Below are 20,239 nucleotides of genomic sequence, written 5' to 3'. Positions count from 1 at the left end.
AGGAACATGGGCTGATGGGCACATATCCAGAGTATTAAAAAGAAATCAAGAGGCAGCTGTTTTAATTACACCAAGAGGAACATAATTTAGAAGGCATTTCCTGAGAGTTTGTGAAACACTGCATCTAGGAATATAGAGGATTCCATGGAATTTCCCTTTCGAGATATCTTTCAATGCCTGAGAAGATTAGTGTGTAGAGGTCTTCACCAGGAAATGGGACCAGATGCCCTGGAATGTTCCACCAGTCCTATCTTTCCAAGATTCTGAGATGCGGCTTCCAACACAGCATTCCTTGTTCATTGTTCTTTGTTTTCAGATCCTCATGTCAGAACCAGGAAAACTCAGCCAGAAAATAAAAGTTTGGCTTCAAGAGTACTGGAACATCACGGATCTTGTGGCCATTTCCATGTTCATGATTGGAGCAATCCTTCGCCTACAAAAGCAGCCATACATGGGCTATGGTCGAGTGATCTACTGTGTGGATATCATCTTCTGGTACATCCGTGTCCTGGACATCTTTGGTGTCAACAAGTATCTGGGGCCTTATGTGATGATGATTGGAAAGATGGTTAGTACTGACATCCCGTTAGTAACTAGAGATGCTGTGGTTGTGGTTAGAACCTGAGACCAAGCCTTGGGTGTGGCTTTGTCAGATTTCATTTGGTCTTTCCTTTGCAATTGGTTTCTTACAGGAAATGTTTTTTGCTTTAAGATACATAGTTTTCCTACACATTAATATGGTATATATATATACAGTACATACTGCTTTATACAGAGGTATATATATATATATATATATATATATATATATATACTGTATCTATGTATATACTAATACTGCATGTGTGTGTGTATATATATATGTTTATATATATAGCAATAATCTAGTTTATAACATGTGGTAAAAGCCAGAGACAAATAGGGCCCACGGTCACTCCACAACCTGTATTCCAATCTTCAGCCCATGTACTCTGGCCTGAGGGTAATTCATGTGATTAGGCCAAGTCCATGGCAACATTTCTTCCAGAATAGGCCATACTATATGGAAAAAAAATGAGTCAGCATATCATCCTTACATCACCTAAAACAGCTTCAGTGTTAGGACCAGACCCAGAAGAAAGGAAGTATCTTAAATTTACAAATAACACTTTATAGCGCACGTGGCTTTGAGTAAAAGGATATATGATTTAGCTTACCCTGGCAAGGGCCCTCATCTTCAGAGATGTCCAAAATTAGGAATTATACCAGTTCAGTATCCACAGTAAACAGAGCACTGCTCACTGTAACCACTCAGCATTTGTGTAATGAATGAATAAATATCATTCTGTATTCTCAATTCATTATCTTGTTTTCTTAGATATCTCCTCCTCTGACTCCTTAGTTTCCCTTACAAATTCCCATGTTTCCCCCATAATTCTTCCCTTTCTTCATTTGCACTCGTAGTTATGAGAGGACTATTTGTTTATGGGCAACAGTAGAGGAGAAGAAAGAATGAGAACAAATGAAGGAGTCAATGTTCTAGAATAAGATGTATGTATTGCATGGTGTATAAAAACTAGGAGCCCATGGCTAAGATGGAGAGAAGAGAAAGAGACTCTCTTCTTCCTAATTAAGCACTCATGAAGTCTTTGGGGAGAGCATTACAATGAACCAGGTGAACCTCGCCCATGAGTCAAGACACATGTTTTCTCTACTCAGATGATTGACATGCTGTATTTTGTGGTCATCATGCTGGTTGTGCTGATGAGTTTTGGAGTAGCCCGTCAAGCCATTTTGCACCCAGATGAGGAGCCTTCTTGGAGACTGGCCCGAAACATCTTCTACATGCCCTACTGGATGATCTATGGAGAGGTGTTTGCAGACCAGATAGACCGTAAGAATAGAATTCATAGTAAGATTCTCTTCCCTGCTTCTGAGGCAGATGATCAGTTCCAAATTAATGGAAGAGCATGTGTTAATTTGGAAATAAATTACTTTTTATTCTGCCATGAGCATCAAATCATTTTATGAAGGAGTAAGTGCAGAATATGAAATGTAGATTTTTGAGACATCAGTCATTTCTTCTCTTCTAAAAACCATTAACCAGAATTTTGAGTCTGATCACTTTAGCTGGACCTGATGAATATCTTATCACATGAATGCAGCATCAGCGCCAATATCCTAATATTTCTTCAACGTAAATTTCTTTCTACTCCAAGGCAGAGCTAGTAGTGTTGTTCCAAGAGAATGAGATAGCGAGCATGACAAGGTGACTGGTGTCTTGTGTCATCCTCTTCTTCAAGCCTCTTCTCCAAAGGCCATTTTCCATGTGGCTATCAATTTCCTCTTCACTTATGCAGTTCAAATTTTGTTGTTAATTGTTATTGTTATTATTATGATTAAAAATAATCAGGATGTTAGCAGAGGAAATAAGTCATAATCCTGTATGGATTTCTGGGTGGTGCAGGCCCCAGCCCCTCCCCAGGCTGAGTTGGTAGATCATGGTGTCTCTTGTGTGGTAGGTTCTTCAGATCTGTTCTTGTGTCTGCCCCCATATTTTCATTTGCATGTTGTACTCTGTCACAAAGCATCAGAATGTTATTTCCAGTGTTCTGCTTCTTGGGGATAGGTTTTGAATATCCTCCGCTTGTATGAAACACACAGTTGTCAAAACATCATCTGCCACTGGGTTAGACTGATAACTAGTTCATACAATGCCTTCTACCTAGTTTTCAGAACATAACTCCAAACACATTATCATGACAAGTATCTCAAAGTCAATGCGAGATATTGAATGTGTCTGTAGCTTGGTAAACCAGAATGTAAAAATCTAATTTGGTTTCCAAAGAATATTTACTTAGGTAAACATATGATCCAGACATAAATTGTAATATTTTTAATTTTTTATTATTAAATTTGCTAATGAGAAGATAAAGAGGCAAATGAGTATATTTTCATTAAATGTAGGTTTTTGATTCTTGATCTGATTATTGCATAATAATTTTGCATTTCTTTGTGCTTATGAGGTGTGTGAATTGGGATATAGAGAACGCCTGATTGGTTAACCAGTTGATTAAAATGATCATCTGCCAGTAACCTCATATCTTTTTCACAGTATTTTTTAACTAGTGAGCTTCTTATTGCTTTATAACATATGGTAAAATCAATATTCATGAAATATATGTATATATTTCCTAGTATTAATAATGTCTATAATTTCCTCTACATAGACCACTGTTTCCAAGCATGAATCTATAATTCCCAAGCTTGAATACTTTGCATTTGTTGACACCAAAACCGTTCTTAAGTTGCTAATCATGTGTTTTACTTTTCTCTCAATTGTCATCTCATTTTCTTTCCTCCCTTCCTGTCACAACTAAAAAATAAATAAAATCCTGCTTCCAATCGCTATATAGTCTACGCCATGGAAATTAATCGTAAGTTTACACAGAATTGATGACTCTAGTTCATGAAATGTGTGTATTCATCAGTCTCTTCCTAAGCTAATTACTGATAGCCTTACGCTGGTCTTAAATATTCCTCTTGTTTTCTGATGTTAATACTCTTTTAAACTGTAAGTAAAAAGTAGGTAGATGATAAATTTATGGCAATTACTTCACTGATCACTTTTGCAATCATTCTATTTTTTAGTTCAGGACATAGGTCCCTTAGGATCAAAGTGGCATTTTGAATGAGCAGAGAAAGGATGATTTTCCAAAATGATACCAGAACTGTTGATTAACAAATTTGAGGGTAGAGGGCATCGTACCTCCTTCCTCATAACAAAATTATTTCCAAAGTTCATGTACAAGTGAAATTAAGGAGACAACATAAGCTGATCTCAAGTAATCAGAAGACACAATAACTTTCTAATGGATAACAGTACAGAAAAAAACAAAGATCTATCTGCTTAGAAATTAAGAACTTCTGTATATGAAAAACACAAAGAAAGAAACGGGAAAACGTTTACAAATACAAGTCAAGAATGACTATCTCTGAGTGCAGAAATGAGCTTCTTATTTTCTTTGTAGGAGATATTTTCACATGAAAAATTATTGCTTATGAAATCAGGGGAAAATCGTGTTAAAAAAGAAATAGATCGTTTAACGGCATAAGTAAGTTATTTATTCCATTCATTCTATGTAAAAAGCAAGTACAACAAGACAAATTTTGTTGCAGCTCCTTGTGGTGACAACCAGTATGATGAGGAAGGCAAGCGGCTCCCTCCCTGTATCCCAGGCGCCTGGCTCACACCGGCCATCATGGCGTGCTACCTACTCGTAGCCAACATCCTGCTGGTGAACTTGCTCATTGCAGTTTTCAAGTATGTGTCATGGCTGGGTGCCTATTAGTAATTACAGTACAAATTTCCAATCTGGGGCCACGGATTTACACAGAATTTCAGGAGGGCTTTTACAGGTGTAAAATCTTTACAACCTCTTTTGTTCAAATGTAAGCAGCCTTAGTGTATTCATGAGTCAAAATTTGACACTTACACACACTAAATTTTTCTCAATGGTTCAATATTTTTTGTTGTTGAAATACAATTAATATACAGTGTTGTATCAGTTTCAGGTGTACAATATAATGATTCAACAATTCTAAACATTACTTAGTGCTCATCATGATACATGTACTCTTAATCCCCTTCACCAATTTCACCCATCCCCCCCCCCCCACCTCCCCTCTGGCAACCACTAGTTCTTTGCATTTAAGAGTCTATTTCTTGTTTTGTCTCATTTTTCTTCACTTGTTTTGTTTCTTAAATTCCACAAATAAATGAAATCATATGGTATTTGTCTTCCTCTTAAATACATTTTAATTTAATTTTGTTTAGTATTTTAACACTTTGACATGTATTTTAATCTAATGAAATATTTCCTTAGATAAAAGTCTCCAGAGGTAGAGAAGATCTGATCATTATCAGAGGCACAGAAGGCAATGTCAATTTCATAAGCTATGACAATTACTGCAATATTATATAAAATACTTTCCTTATCATTTACAGAATAGAAGACAAAATGGCCTAGGAAAGAAATGGCTTACAGTATCAAATTTCTTATAAAACTTACCCATTTTGGCAAATGGGCAAATGTGTTGTGTGTGTGACCATACTTAACACATGTTGAAAAAAATATTTTCTAGCTTCTAAGATGAAAAATATGAGGGAAAAAAATCCTTCACGGAAATATAGAATCTTAGAACTGACCAGGGCTTTGGAAAGAATCTGGTTCAAACTCTTTTTCAACTGTATTAAAAGTTTAAATACTTCAAAATGCTTAGTTGAATAGCTCCTACCTTTAAAAATATGAAATAAAAATTTCCTGAGTGTATGAGTCAATAGACTACAGTGTGATGTTTTAAGAGGGCAGTAGGTAGCAGTTACAATACACTTGATTCTTAATTATTTATATGAGAAAAATGTCCTTGAGTGTAGATAATCCACATTGATAGTTAAACTAAAAAACAGGGTAGTCTAGGAGTCAGTACTAGCAGGAATTAAAAGGTCATTTCAATGTTTATTGTCATTTCAATGTGAGCAACTGATTGCCCTGGGAAATCAAAATGAAAAGGAAAATACTAATTAAACATTTACTCTTTTTAAAGCAATACCTTCTTTGAGGTAAAGTCAATATCCAACCAGGTGTGGAAATTCCAACGATATCAGCTGATAATGACATTTCATGACCGACCAGTCCTACCTCCACCAATGATCATTTTAAGCCACATCTATATAATCATTATGCGTCTTAGCGGTCGCTGTAGGAAGAAAAGAGAAGGGGACCAAGATGAACAGGATCGTGGATTGAGTATGTACAGGACTCTTTCATTTCTATCTTGGGCTAATTTCAAGGGTGTTCCAACTGGACACTACATACTACTTTAAATTGTGTGAAAACAGAACACCCTAGTCCAACTGTTGTTCTTTGTAGAATGCTTCCCATTTTATGTTGGTTTTATTCCAGTTCTGTTAGTTTATGAGTAATTAGTGTTACCAAAAGCCTGCTCATGAAAGAGATCAGAAATTGACAGAGTTCTTGAAAATGACTCTTCTATGTGGATGCAGAGTTCCTTTCAGAATGTTGTAATTTGTGGCATCCAAAGAGGATGGGAAAATTATGCTGTCCACCTGACTCTATCCATAAAACACACACAAAAGTTTCTCCAGAAAATAATACTTGGTTTCACTCTGCGAATAGCTTTAATAGTGGTGTTTTGTGTTTAAAAAGTGAGCCATTTTGCCCTAGGGGAAGAATGATTGCTGCATATAACAACCTGTTTGTGTAACAAACAGTTGGAGTAGTCAGAGAACTGCCTACAAGTGAAGGACAAGGGCGCTTAATTCAGGTTGGGCTGGGAAATTCCTAATGACGCAACGAAATTGATTCTTCACGCACCGGGTTCGTTTCTCAGCAAACATTTCTTTCCCACAGAACTATTTCTCAGTGACGAGGAGCTGAAGAGGCTGCATGAGTTCGAGGAACAGTGTGTTCAGGAGCACTTCCAGGAGAAGGAAGACGAGCAGCAGTCGTCCAGCGACGAGCGCATCCGTGTCACATGCGAGAGGTGTGCCCAGCGCGGGGCCAGCAATGGGTCCTCGGGCCAAGGGTTTGTGGGCTCCTCCACCCTATTTTAAGGGCAATGGAGACGTTCATTTAAACTTTCACTCGGAGTTCTCTTGTTTGTTCAGACTGCCTTTTTTACGTGTTTGCCTCCAAAATAGTGTGAAAATCTCTAGTTGTGAAATGGTGATTGTAAATTCTTTATAGAAGTGAATGATGACAGGGGCGCCTAGGTGGCTCAGTAGGTTGAGCTTCTGACTTCAGTTCAGGTCATGATTTCATGGTTTGTGTGTTCAAGCCCGCGTGGGGCTCTGTGCTGACAGCTCATAGCCTGGAGCCTGCTTGGGATTCTGTGTCTCCCTCTCTCTGCCCCTCCACCACTCGTGTTCTCTCTCAAAAACAAATAAACATTAAAAAAATGTTTTTAAAGAAGTGAATGATGACAGGTATTGCAAATATTCCAGGCCCAAACTAAACCAAACCGAACAAAAAAGCCCTGACAGTTCTTGCCCACTCCCAAAGTGGGAGCTTTTACTCTGATACCCTGCATCAATGGAGAGAACAGGTGCAGAGCTGTGTAAATGCTAGGGAGGCCATTGTTCTCCCTGCCCTTGACTTGTCCTTGACTTTATCAAGGATGGTATTCCCTAGGAACTGACCTCCTCATCCTGCCTTAATGCTTTGGTTGCTCCTTGCCCAACCTGGCAGAGCAGAGGTAGACTCCCTCCTCTGTTCTCTGAGACTGGGAACTAAGGGAGGGGCAGCAGTGTCTGTCCCCCACAAAGGTGGAAGTGTCTAAACTAGGGCAGGATGTGTTTCACACCTGGGTCCCAACAATATCAGCATCATCCATATGGTAGTGCTTAATAAATGCAGAATGAATGAATGCGTGTGTGCACGAATCAATGAATGAGCAAATGAAGTCAGGTCAGGGAGAGCCAGAAAGAATGACATTTTCCAAATTTTACAGTATTGCTTTTCCTGAAGCTGGAAAGAGTAACCAGCAAAGGGTAGACAGGAACCATAAAACTTCACTACCTATATTTTTTTAATCGTATAATTTTAAGAACATTTATCACTTAATAAAAGAAATTTAAGATTTTTTATTATTATTTAAAGATTGTGATAATTGACAAAACATTGGTGCAAAGTGTTTAACCAACAATGAAGGTAGAAGGATGATGCCTAGGGTGATTCTAGCTTATCATTCTGTCCTTCAATACTCAGAATTAAAGTTCCCTGGTACAGTTACGTGTGTATATCAGCAGACCATCCATTGGAAGGCCTCAACAATTAGGACAGAATTCATAATACACTTTGAAGTCTTGCTGGTGCACATTCAAGGCCAGTGACTCTGCCTCAGCCCACAGAAAAGACAATGCCCCTGGCAGCCGCAGGTCTCTGACCGCTCTCCCCTCATAGACCTAGTCACCTTGTAATCCAACCTGCCAAATTCAAGGGTTATCTGCACCAACTTTTGGCCTTAATAAGGTATATTTTCAATACAACTTTTAAATACTCCTTTGCTGTTTTAATAGTAATGACTAAGTATTCAAAATATAACAATTATTTCTTCCTGAGAAAGATAAATTACCCCAATCTTAATAATCTAAAATTTCCACTTTCTAGTTAGACATTAACTTGGATTTAATCACAGCCTGTAATTTACAATGGAAATTGTGTTTTGTTTCACTCCGTTTCTTCCTCTTCTCCCCTCCCCCAACATTGTTTGGATTTTTACCATTCTTGGAGCAACCTTCCAAGAATGTGGTTATCAGGTCACTACCAAACTGCATTTTCCTCTTGGGGCTCTGTGCACACGTAATAGGAATGAAAGTGTGCTGGGCAGTAAAAACATCTACTTCCCGTTTCCCTTGGCTGAGATCTGCAAGGGTGATGGGAGTGCATTCCTGCCCCTCCGGTTCCCTTATTGACCCTTTCTAAGCTGAACCACAGGTGAATATCAGAGACAAAAGGAGGAGGAGGTTTGGGGAGAAGATACCTTTCCTTCACTCTTAACCAGGACAGCTGAGGAGCAATTTGAGCAATTTGACACCAGTGATTACTTTTAAAATCACATTTTTGAGCACTCAGATGTCTCTGCCATTTTAAAAAATCTTCTTCACATATCAGATTGTTTTTATTTTCTGCATCACTGTTTGCCATTTGATGATTCTCCAGGTCTTCTCTCAGCTGTCATCCCCCAGCTCCATTCACTCTGCAAGGTCCAGTTAGGAGTGAGCCTCTGTGGAAGGTGCTGTTGGCATCAGTCCCTTCCGGACCTCCCTGTTGTCTGGTATCTTTCACAACCTGGGCCAGCAATTTGCATGACTCAGTCTTACAAACGTGTTCACACAGGAAGTTTAGACACTTGTGCTCCTCCTTCCATGCAGGGTGTTTTGAGGGCTCATGTGCAAGAACCAAATGCATGGCGTTCCCTTACTGTTTGGAAAGTTATATATAAAGTTCTAGCAAGTTCATCATTTTGTAAGATACAACATTTAGTCCCTCAATCAGAGATTTACGATATGATTCAGTTTTTAGTTAGGACAACACTGCCGCAGGATATTTAACCCAAAGCCCCATCCAGCATGTCCACTTTGCTGACTTAGGGCACTGTGCTCATGGTTTTTCTCCCAAACTTGGACATCCTCTTCTGTGCTCTGGGTTCTGACAGTGGCACCACTAGCCATCTCATTCAGCAAGACAGACACTATCAAATCATCCAATTGTGTTTTCTTCCCCTTCTGAACAAATCATGCCCCCCTCCTACTTCTTTCCTTCTCTGCCACTAGCAGTCTAGTACAAGCTACCATCATCTTTTTTTCACTTGAATTTCTGCACTCTGAAAGCATTGGAGCTCTGAGAGCATCTGAGCTCTCTATAATCATTTCTCCTCTTCCAATTCACTCTGCACTCACTACACTCTAATCTGGTTGCACCCCTCCCCATCAGCTCTTTAAAAGCCTTTCAGTGGTTTCTATTGCTCCCAGGTCCAGGCTCACCCTGGACTGTCCGCCCTTCATGCTTGGTATTCCAGTCTTGCTGGCCTTCCTTCATCTCCTCAAAGCCACCACTCCCTTCCTGCCACAGGGGCTTTGCACATGTTGTTCCCTCTGCCTACTCACCTTTTAGATCTCTGCTCAAATGCCAATTACTTATGGAAAACTTCCCTGACCACCTCATACCTTAGACTAGGTCAAGAAGCCTGCATGTCTCTGCATAGCAGGAGCTTGATATTTTTTAATGAATCGATGACTAAAAATTTTGTCTCCTTACTTGAATGCAAGTTTCCATCCTATTCTCAATGAATGTCAAACAGGGTATCAACTGTTCTCCCTCTATGTTCAAAACTTTGATTTTACTATTGGCAACTAGGAAGTCTAAATACACAAATGTTTCTGCTACCCATGATTGTCAGGAAGGATCTCAATTATCAGTAACACCAAAACTGTCGATGCTATCAGGTGTTGTTTCTTTGCTTGAAGGTATGGATAATGTCAGATAACCAAGAGGGCTGCTGGAAGAATATTTTATAAATAACTTCTATCAGTACAACCACGGTGGAACTTGTCAACCAAAATGTACTATCTCATCATCCTGGGTTAATACCAAGTAACATGTATCTTTATCAACTGGAACTTGAAGGCCATCTCTGTGTCTCTTGGAAATCCGCTGTTGAACACATCATTCCTTTTGTGGTTTGGCATCCCTTGGTGGACAGGTTCCAGAGCAATTGAGTAGGAAAGCATCTTTCCTGAAAAAACTTTGTCAGAGATTCAGCTTCCTTTTCTCGAACAATGAGAATTATGTAAGCCAGTATCTCTCCCTTTTTCCCATAGCTTCAGGGAAACTTAGCACCAAACTTAATATTTAATTATAACAAGTATATTATTATAGGTTTGGGAATATGTGGTGTCCAATGCCTCCTTATTATCTCTTCTTTACTCTTTCATATCTTCTATTTATATAAATTTTATTTTGCATGTCTGATATGTTCAAATATGCAGGCTGTAATTCACAAATTATACATTTTAATAGTTACTGGTCTTGTACTAAAGCATCTATGGGTCTTAAACTAGACAAACCTATAATAGAAGGTTTGGATTCCCCCAAAATCTCTGGGTCAAGTGGGTTTCTTGTCATATTTGTGGATCTGGGTTAATGTGTTGGGTTTCCTCTAAGCTTCATTAGGAAAGCAGCAGTTTGTGGACTTGAGATTTTATTTAGCATTCTCTTCCCAAGTGATCAGAAAGAGAAAATGCTGATAACAGAGACCCTAACAAGAAAGACAAGAAGGAGAGAAATGAGATCGTAAGTAGAAGATGGCATGAAAGAGAGAGGAGTCTTAGAAGGGAGATGGGTGATTCTTCTGACATAGACAAGATCATAGAAAAACAAATATGTAGTTATGGGGGAGAAGTTTGGGGAAGATTTGATCCAAATGTCTTAATCTTATAAATTAATAGGAGTCAAAGTTGCTTGGATTATGGGGAAAAGGTGGGATTAAATGTTGGAGTTTTAATGTGTCTAGTAAATGACAATTTTGTTCCTTACCTGACTTTGAGAGCCAGTTCAGGGAGACATGGAGATAAAGATAAAAATAGTATCAGCTTTATCAGTAATACAAGTTGTGCTAGAGGATGTGGTTCGGTTCTTGCCAAATACACAGAATTAGTCAGAATTAGCCACACCCACTCAGTCACAGGCGCCTGCAAGCTTCCCTTCTCACAAGCAGAATCAGCTTTCCCCACTAAGCTTAACATATTAACAAAAACAAACAAACAAACAAACAAAAAGCAAAGAAAAAAGTGAGAACCAATGCTTTTTGCAAGCAGGTGGCTCCCAAAGAGAGAGAAAAAAAAGCAAGCTGGTGTCCTGATCCCCTAACACCAATCAGAAAATCAGTCCTCCTCGAGAATAAATAGAAGACTGGAGAGAGGCCAAGAGTTTTACACTAATGGCAAGTTCAGATGCATAGGAAGGAATGATAGGAATGGGGAAAGAGTATCCCCTAGCCACATTACAGACTTGAAGCCACTAGGGAGGACTCGAGTTCACCTTTAGGGGAAATATGATAGGAAAGGAGCTAGCCAAGCAATTTCTCAGCAGGAGTATTGAGGACCTAAATGAAACTAGCCAATATGACTTCATTGGGCCACATCCAAGGTGAGTCCCATGACCTTCATCAGTGACTCTCTACAGCCCAAAGACAAGGATGCAGTTAGTGAATGAAGCATGGGGCATAGCGAAAGGGAGGCTAAAAGGGACCTAGAACTAGTCAGTGGGGACACCACAATGATGTTAGTGTTTGCAAATGGTAGCATAAATGTGCTACAATGCCTCCATTTCTCTCTGCCCAGCTGTGGAGTCCTAGTGGCAATAGAGGAAGGGTTAGAGCTGACACTACTATGTTGGAAGTAAGGGAGAGATAACCTAGGATATTAGTAAGAGCTTCAGTGAGTGACCAGAGTCTTGCTTCAACAGAAAGTGGAATATAGACAGAAAAGGCTAATGATTTAGATGGCTTGAATTCTAGAAATTGAGGAGGTCTGAAGTGTGCCCATGTTGGTATATATAAATGATGTGACCTAGAACTAAAATCCTAGAGAGCTTAATAGTCTTTTGGTAAGTCTTCACTATTTTGCTTATTAAAAAATAATGAGAAATCCAGAAGACTTAAGACTTAAGTCTTGTTCTTTGTTTAGTCTTTCACATAAAATAAAAACTCTGTAAGTAAAGCGTAACCAACCAGGTTCTACCCTGGGTGTTCTCACTATAATTACGAAACTTAAAAGACAGCCTCATATGAAGAAGTAGATGGAAATTAAAATAGCTGGATATAAATTTTGGACTGGATTAGACAAGTTTATGATCTGTAGACTGGGAATAAAATTACAGGGTAAGAATCATCTTAGAACTCAATATAGAATACCATGGAACCTTGAAACACGGGTTTCTTCAAGTATAAACTGGACCTTGTTGTTCCACTAACATTATGTTTTTAGGTTAACATTGAACTCTATCATTAAGTAAATGTTTCCGTATAATTTATAAGCTGCCTTGCAGGTGAAGGTTGCACACGCAAAAAAGATGAATGCACATAAAACAAGTTCTAGTAACTAGCTTCCTACAGAATTCCAAATGTCTAAGTTCTTTCCTTAGGAAACACACACAACTGTTACTATGAGAACCTAAGTTTGGACCTTATATTTATTATGTAAGAGTCAATGACACTCCAAGAAAGTTATGCCATCTATGGGTATTCTCTCAGAGGTTCCTACAAAAGTGCCACAAATTCATGTATTGTTGTACCTATTATTTGAATGAAATTGAAAACATTACTTACAAGACCTTAACAACAACCAAAAAAATGTGTTTTAATTAAGCTGCTTTCAGGTTTAGTAGTATAATGTCCAAACCAAATATCCTAAATAATAGATATAGTAAGACACAGATGAAAGCATCTGGAGATTTATAATCATACCTACTTCACATAGTCACATTATTTTACACTTGTATAGCATTTATAGCTCACAGAGTACTTTCATCTACACAATTTCTCTTAATTCTCACAACATTATCATGCTACCACTGTTGTTCTTATTGCTGTTCTTGTTGATGTTGTTTATTGTCACTGGTGACGGATGCATAATAAAGACAGAGCTGATGGAGCCCTTCATCCCTAACATAAATATGGGCACATCTCAAGGAGAATACTGAAGTTGACAAAATGTTAATCATAAAGAGCCTTTTATTTTTCTTGAAAACAAACTAAAACAAGAAGAGCCATGATATGCAATGCCAGTTGCTAATCTGGTAACATTATCTCTCATTTTATTAATTTACAGAACAAGTAGAATTATATTTTTATATATAAATAAATATAAATATAAATATAAATATATATAAATAATATAAAATATACATATATTTATATATATATATATAAACAAATAGAATTGGAGACTGATTAGGGCATTAGGATGTGGCCTTTTAACAGACAACCCTGTAGAACAATCTATACTAATCTCTGAAATGTGAGAGGGACAAACACAGCTATAATTAACTAGGACTGATAAAACAAATTAGGTTCTGAACTCCCAGCAATTTTAGTAGGAGATACACATAAAGTAGTAAAAGGAAGGGCATATATTGTCATAAATCAAGTACAGCTTAAATTCTATTCAAAGACAGGAGAATGATTACTTTGGGCCCAGCCAGTTTATAGGTTTCACTTGGTTCTAGTTTCCTCTGATATAAAAGGCTAGCCCTCAGGAATTATTCCTCTGGCCCGCCAGTTGAAACTCATATATTAGAAAAATGGTCTCAGTGCTCTTTTCAAAAGCGTCCTAAATTGGAAGAATTTTTGCTCTGAAGTAAATACTACCACAATGTGTGAAATAAAAACCTAGTTAAGCCACTTACGTCATCTGTAAGTAAATCCAAACACAGAAATAATTACAGAAGCCATGAATTCAAATTGGTGAAAATGGATAGAAGTAGAGCTAAGAAATCAGTATTTCAGTCTAAGAAAGTGCATTTGTATCACAAAAGTACTTATCATCCAAAGAAATAATCCCTTTGAGCCAAATACTAGGTATACTAGAATAACAGTCATAAGTGGTTTGACCCAATGATTTGAAATACTTGAAAGAGAATATTGACATATTTTATAAAGTGAATATTGTTTTGAAAAATAATAAACAGTGCAGCCATATTAATCTAATTAAATAATATTCAAATCCAGGGTAGCAACATATTGGTATATACAATGGCTGGGGCCCCTGGCATCAACAAAGCAGCTTTCATTCATCTGGTTCTACAAATATCCATGGTAGAAAGTTTCTAGAACAAACTTTCTCAAACTGAGGTCATCAGATGCTCTGGCACTTAAGGGTTTGTCAAGTTCTAGGAGATTTTATTTTTTCCATTTTGATGATGGAATGATTATGAAGTAAATTTGAGGTTGAAGAAGAAGATGAGGCAGGAAGGGAAGATGGGGGCCAGATTCTGAAAAGGTTTGAATGTATATAAGTAATAGAAATCCTTGAGGAGGAGGTTAAGGGCTGCTGTTGAATTAGAAGGGAAAACCTGAAGCTGCATTTACGTGGCTCTTTACATAATACTGAGAAAGCACCAACTGTTTGTATCATAGAAACATTACCAATGGAGATAATAAGGTTTCCTTTTAACACACTCCTTGGTACCTAACATTGCAATAAACTTTGGCTTTTAAGTGTTATGAGAAGCTAGTACCATTTTTAAGCAAGGAGTGACATGATTGTGTACTGTGTTATTGTCTTATTGTTTTGGATTGGAGGGAGAAGACATTGGAGGCAAAGAGGGTATTCCCAACAACTAACACTTTTTGCTTTTTCAGCGTGGGGTATAAAATGAGGTCGTATATCTTTCAGTATTAAAGGAAATTATTCTGAGACCTTATCCTGCTTATTCCAAGAGTGCCTTCTTTCCCTTCCTATTGTTCCCCTCAGTCATTCGTAGGAGATCCAGTGGTCCAGTGAAATCCCTACCTATTGCATCAAGAACCAAGAAGGTGGGGCCAATTATTGCATTTTGCTCTCTCTGTCTCCTCCTGCCACTTGGCCCTGGAAGTAGGTATAGTTGTGAAAGTGCAGGGCAGAGTGGATTAATTAAACCCCAGGATTCTGATTGGAGGTTGGAAAGGGGGAGCTTCAGAGTACTGGAAACACCAAGGAGACTGTAGAGAGGGATGGACTTGGGAAAGTAATCCCATGAAGTTGCTAATGAACTTTGGAGCTCGCTACCAAACTGTGTGTATTTGTATGTGTGTGTATGTGTGTCTGTGTGTCTGTGTGTGGTTCTGCGCCTTGTTAGCATACGAAAAGTATTGACGGAGACAAAGTTCACCAAAAAAAAGGTAGAGTAAGGAACTCTGGGAATCCATCTCTCCATAAAAGTAACAACAAAACTGGCAAAACTTTCAGAATCAACCTTTTTAGAAAGATGGAAATGAACCAATGGCTTGCAACAATTTGTGGAGTGCTTATTCAAGAGACATTACTGAATCCTTTTTTTTTTTTAAGTGAGCTTTGTGGCATTTCAATTACCTAGTTCCATCCCCCACTCCTCAGTTCAGTGGCAGTCATGAAAATAACAGCCTGAATTCCTGGTACCAGTGGAAGCAGAAAGGACCTCATCCACAAAGAATTGTAATTACCTGTTTTAACCTGTCTGGTGGCTTCCTGAAAGACTGGCTCAAAAGACTTGTCTTAATTTCCCCTGACTTGGAACTACCTCAGGGCTAAAACTAGTAGCCAGGGGTGAGGATGGGGAGAGGGCATTTGTCAAAAATATTTACAGACAAGTATTTTAGTCCCTATTCCCCAAGGTGATAAATAACAGAATTGAGGCAAATGAGCCTAACCAAAAATCTCCAGAGAAAAGGCTGAGAAATGAGATGTCCATAGGGCTTTCAAAAGCTCTGACATATTCCTGGGTATCTAGAAAGCCATATGCATGCACAGGGCTATGCACATGCTCAGAGAATACCTGACAAGGGAGAAAGATTCCAATTCTAGCTGACCTAAAGGCTCTGTGAGAACCAGAAGCTAAGAGAAAGATGTAAATTCTGGCTGGGTGTTGAAGATGTGCATGCATAGAGCCCCTAAGCAAAGACTAGGAGGTCTTTTTAGCCCAGAATCTAAGGAGATCTCTGTTCAGTCATTAGCTGACCACTGAGCTAACAGGGGAGGATTTCAGTGGCCACAAACAACAAAGAATATAGGCTTTGCTGAATCATTTCAGAAAAATCACTAAATAAGCAACAACTACTACAATACGAAGCAACAATAACAAACTCTGTGGAGAAGAGAATCTGACTTCCAGAGCTGCTACACTATATTACTCAAAATTCTCAGTTTTAAATAGACATGCAACGAAACAAGAAAGCATGGTCCACCTAGGTCCACCTTGGGAAAAGACAATCAAAGAAACTGGCCTCAAGGAATCCCAGATGTTGGACTTTCTAACAAAGACTTTAAATCAGTCATTGTAAACACATTCAAAGAGCTGAAGAAAAACATTTCTAAAGATCTACAGGAAATTATGAGAATGCTGTCTCACCATATACAGAATAGGAATAAAGTGATAGAAATTATATTTAAAAAGAAGAAGAAAAACCAAACAGAAATTCTGGACTTATAAAGTACAACTGAAATGAAAATTTTACTTTAGGGGCTCAAAATCAGATTTGAACAGGCAGAAGAAAGAATCAGTAAACTTGAAGGTAAGTCAATTGAGACTATCCATTCCAAGGAACAGAAATATATAAGAAGGAATAGTCTTGGAGATCTGTGAAAGGCCATCAGCACAACAGCATACACACAATGAGAGCTGCAGGAGACAAAAGGGAAAGTAGCAGAAAATATCTGAAGAAATAAAGGCCAAAAACTTCCCAAATTTAATGAAAAATCTGAATCTACACCTCCATGAAGTTCAATGAACTCCAAGTAAAATAAACTCAAAAACATTTACATTTATTCAAATCATAGTTAAATTGTCATAAGCCAAAGGAAAAAAATCCTGAAATCAGCAAGAGAGAAGCAACTCATCATGCACAAAGCATGCTCAATAAAATAAAAGTCTGACCTCTCATCAGAAATCAGGGAGCCAGTAGGCAGTGGGGTGACATATTTAAAATGCTGAAAGAAAAAGACTATCAACTGAGAATACTGTATCCAACACAACAGTCTTTCAAAAACTGAAGGAGAAATTAAGATATTCCAAGATAGCAAAAACTGAAAGAATCTGTTACTACTAGACTTGCCCTGAGAGAGATACTAAAGAAGTCCTTTGGGCAGAAATGAAAGGACAACAGACAGTAACTAAAATCTACATGAAGAAATAAAGAGCACCAGTAAAGGTAACTACATACATGAGTATAAAAGACATTATAAATGAATTTTTTGTTTGTAACTACTTTTTGTTTTCTTTATAATTTAAAAGATAGCTGCATAAAGCAATAGTTATAAGTCTTTGTTGATGGGCACACAACATATAAAGATATAAATCTGTGACAACAGCATAAAGTAGAGGAGGAAGGAATGAACTTTGAAAGAGCAAATTTTTATATACTATTGAAATTAAATTGATCTTCATCTGAATTAGATTGACATGTAATCTCTAGGACAACCACTAAGAAAACTGAAAAATATATAATAAAAGAAATGACAAGGGAATTGAAATGGTACACTAGAAAAGTCTATTTAATACAGACGAAGATAGTAATGGAGGAATTGAGGAACAAAAAAAAGACAAAAGACATGTAGAAAACAAATAGTAAAATGGTAGAGGTAAATTCTTCCTTATCAATAACCATATTAAATATAAATGGATTAAACTCTACAATTAAAACACAAAGGCTGTCAGACTGTATATTTCCAAAAATATAATCTAACCACATTCTCTCTACAGAGATTCACTCCAGATTCAAAGACACAAAGAGTTTGGAAATAAAAAGATGGGAATAGATACTTCACATGAACAGTAATCAAAAGAGAACTGTGGTTGCTATACTAATATCAGAGAAAATAGATTTTAGGACAAAAATTATTAGAGGAGTGTCTGGGTGGCTCAGTCGGTTAAGCATCCAACTCTTGATTTTGGCTCAGGTCAGGATCCCAGGGTTGTGGATCTCAGGTCAGGATCCCATGCCGGGCTCTGTGCTGAGAGCATGGAGCCTGCTTGTGATTCTCTCTTTCCCTCTCTCTCTCTCTGCTCCTCCCCTATTTACACTCTCTCTCAAAATAAACAAACATTTTTAAAAATTGTTATTAGAGAAAAAGAAGGACATTGTAGTATGATAAAATAGTCCATCTATCAAGATATAATTATAAACATTTATGCATGTAATAGCACAGCCTCATAATATATGAAGCAAAAACTTACAGAATTGAAGGGAGAAATAAGCAGTTCTACAATAATAGTTGGGGACTCTAATATCTCACTTACATTAATAATAGAACAAGTAGATAGAAGGTATCAAAAAATACAACTCAACCCAGCAGAACACTTAACTCAACAATAGCAGGATACACATTCTTCTCAAGAGCACATGGAACATTATGCAGGAGAGACCATATGTTAGGCCATATAACAAATCTCAACAAATCTTTAAAAAATTGAAATTATACAAAGTGTGTACTCTGACCACAATGAAATAAAATGATAAATTAATGACAAAAGGAAATTTTGAAATATGTGAAATTTGTGAAAATTAAACAATACACTCTTAAATAACTGGTAAGTCAGAGAAGAAATTACGAGAGAAATTAGAAAGTACTTTGAGGATGCACAACAGTCTGAGTGTACTAAATGCCACTGAACTATACACCTAAAAATCATTAAGATGGTAAATTTTACATTATGTATTTTGCCACAATCCGAAAATGTTTTTTTTTAATGTTTATTTATTTTTGAGACAGAGAGAGACAGAACGTGAGTAGGGGAAGAACAGAGAGGGAGAGGGAGACACAGAATCCCAAGCAGGCTCCAGGCTCCAAGCTGTCAGCACACAGCCCGATAAGGCGCTTGAACTCATGAACCATGAGATCATGATCCAAGCCGAAGTCGGACACCTAACCGACTGAGCCACCCAGGTGCCCCCAAAAATGTTTTAAAGAGAAAGAAAATACTTCAAAGTGAATTAAAATGAAAGCACAACATAACCAAAACATATAGGATGCAGCAAAAGTGGTGCTCAGAACAGTGAATAACAGCGAATGCCTATATTAAAAAAGAAGAAAGATCTCAAAGGCATTGAGTACTGAACTAATAATGAATAGACCACTACAAAGGTCCCAAACTGATCACTGGGCTGCACACACACAGTACAGATGCCAAAAGCACTGCAAAAGCTTTGCAAATCGAACTGAAATTGGAATCACAGTCCACAAAAATCATGTTGGAACTTGCAGCTTAAGCCTAATGAGGTCAGTCATTTACTAAAAGAAAAATATCAACACTCTCCATGGGATTTAAATAAGCCTGTCACATGACGTAGTATTCAAAATGTCCACTGGGGGTGCCTGGGTGGCTCAGTTGGTTAAGCGTCCGACCTCAGCTCAGGTCATGATCTCACCGTTTAGTTTGAGCCCCACGTCTGGCTCTCTGCTATCAGTGCAGAGCCCTCTTCAGATCCTCTGTCTCTCATTCTCTCTGCCCCTCCCACCCCTCAAAAAATATACTAAAATTTAAAAATGTTCACAATATCAACTAAAATAATTTAGAGTATGAAGAAATATGAGGGAAAAATCAGTAAATGTCAGGACATTTGACATACTTTAAAGCAACTATTATAAAAATGCTTGAACAAAATTGCAAAGAAAGTTGAAACTAATGGAAAAATAGAAAATCTTAGAAAATAGAAGATATAAAGAAAAACCAATGAAAGATTTAGAACTGAAAACTCTAATAAATGATATTAAAATTTCACTGGATAGGCTCAATAGCATAACAGAGATACAGAGGAAGGAATCTGTAAACGTGAAGATATATATAGGTAGTAATTACCTAATTTGAGCAACAGCTCAAAAGTGTAACACTGTGCCATCAGAACCTGAGTAGGAGAAGAGAAAAAATGTAATGCAGAAAACAATATTTAAAGAAATATTAACTGAAAAATTCCCAAATGGAGCAAAAGACATAAACCTACA

At 37.6% G+C, this 20,239-nt stretch overlaps 1 protein-coding gene across 12 annotated transcripts in view; it reads left to right on the top strand.

Moving 5' to 3' along the window:
• Positions 1–20,239, top strand: part of TRPM1 (transient receptor potential cation channel subfamily M member 1) — a 136,243-nt gene that overhangs the window by 107,031 nt on the left and 8,973 nt on the right. For 8 of the 12 annotated variants that reach the window (XM_053888796.1, XM_053888792.1, XM_053888790.1 and 5 more), the window contains 6 exons: positions 317–568; positions 1,699–1,891; positions 3,396–3,416; positions 4,159–4,303; positions 5,587–5,789; positions 6,414–6,546. In XM_053888796.1, coding sequence (XP_053744771.1) covers positions 317–568; positions 1,699–1,891; positions 3,396–3,416; positions 4,159–4,303; positions 5,587–5,789; positions 6,414–6,546 — 947 coding nt within the window. The remainder of the gene's footprint in view (positions 1–316; positions 569–1,698; positions 1,892–3,395; positions 3,417–4,158; positions 4,304–5,586; positions 5,790–6,413; positions 6,547–20,239) is intronic. The other 4 variants (XM_053888797.1, XM_053888791.1, XM_053888801.1 and 1 more) reach the window with 2 other exon arrangements.

Source organism: Panthera pardus, unplaced genomic scaffold (genome assembly GCF_024362965.1).
Source record: "Panthera pardus isolate Hobbes unplaced genomic scaffold, ASM2436296v1 HiC_scaffold_24, whole genome shotgun sequence".
Lineage (NCBI taxonomy): Eukaryota > Metazoa > Chordata > Mammalia > Carnivora > Felidae > Panthera > Panthera pardus.
The sequence above is the reverse complement of the archived record's forward strand: the minus strand, read 5'-3'. Positions and strand labels throughout refer to the sequence as shown.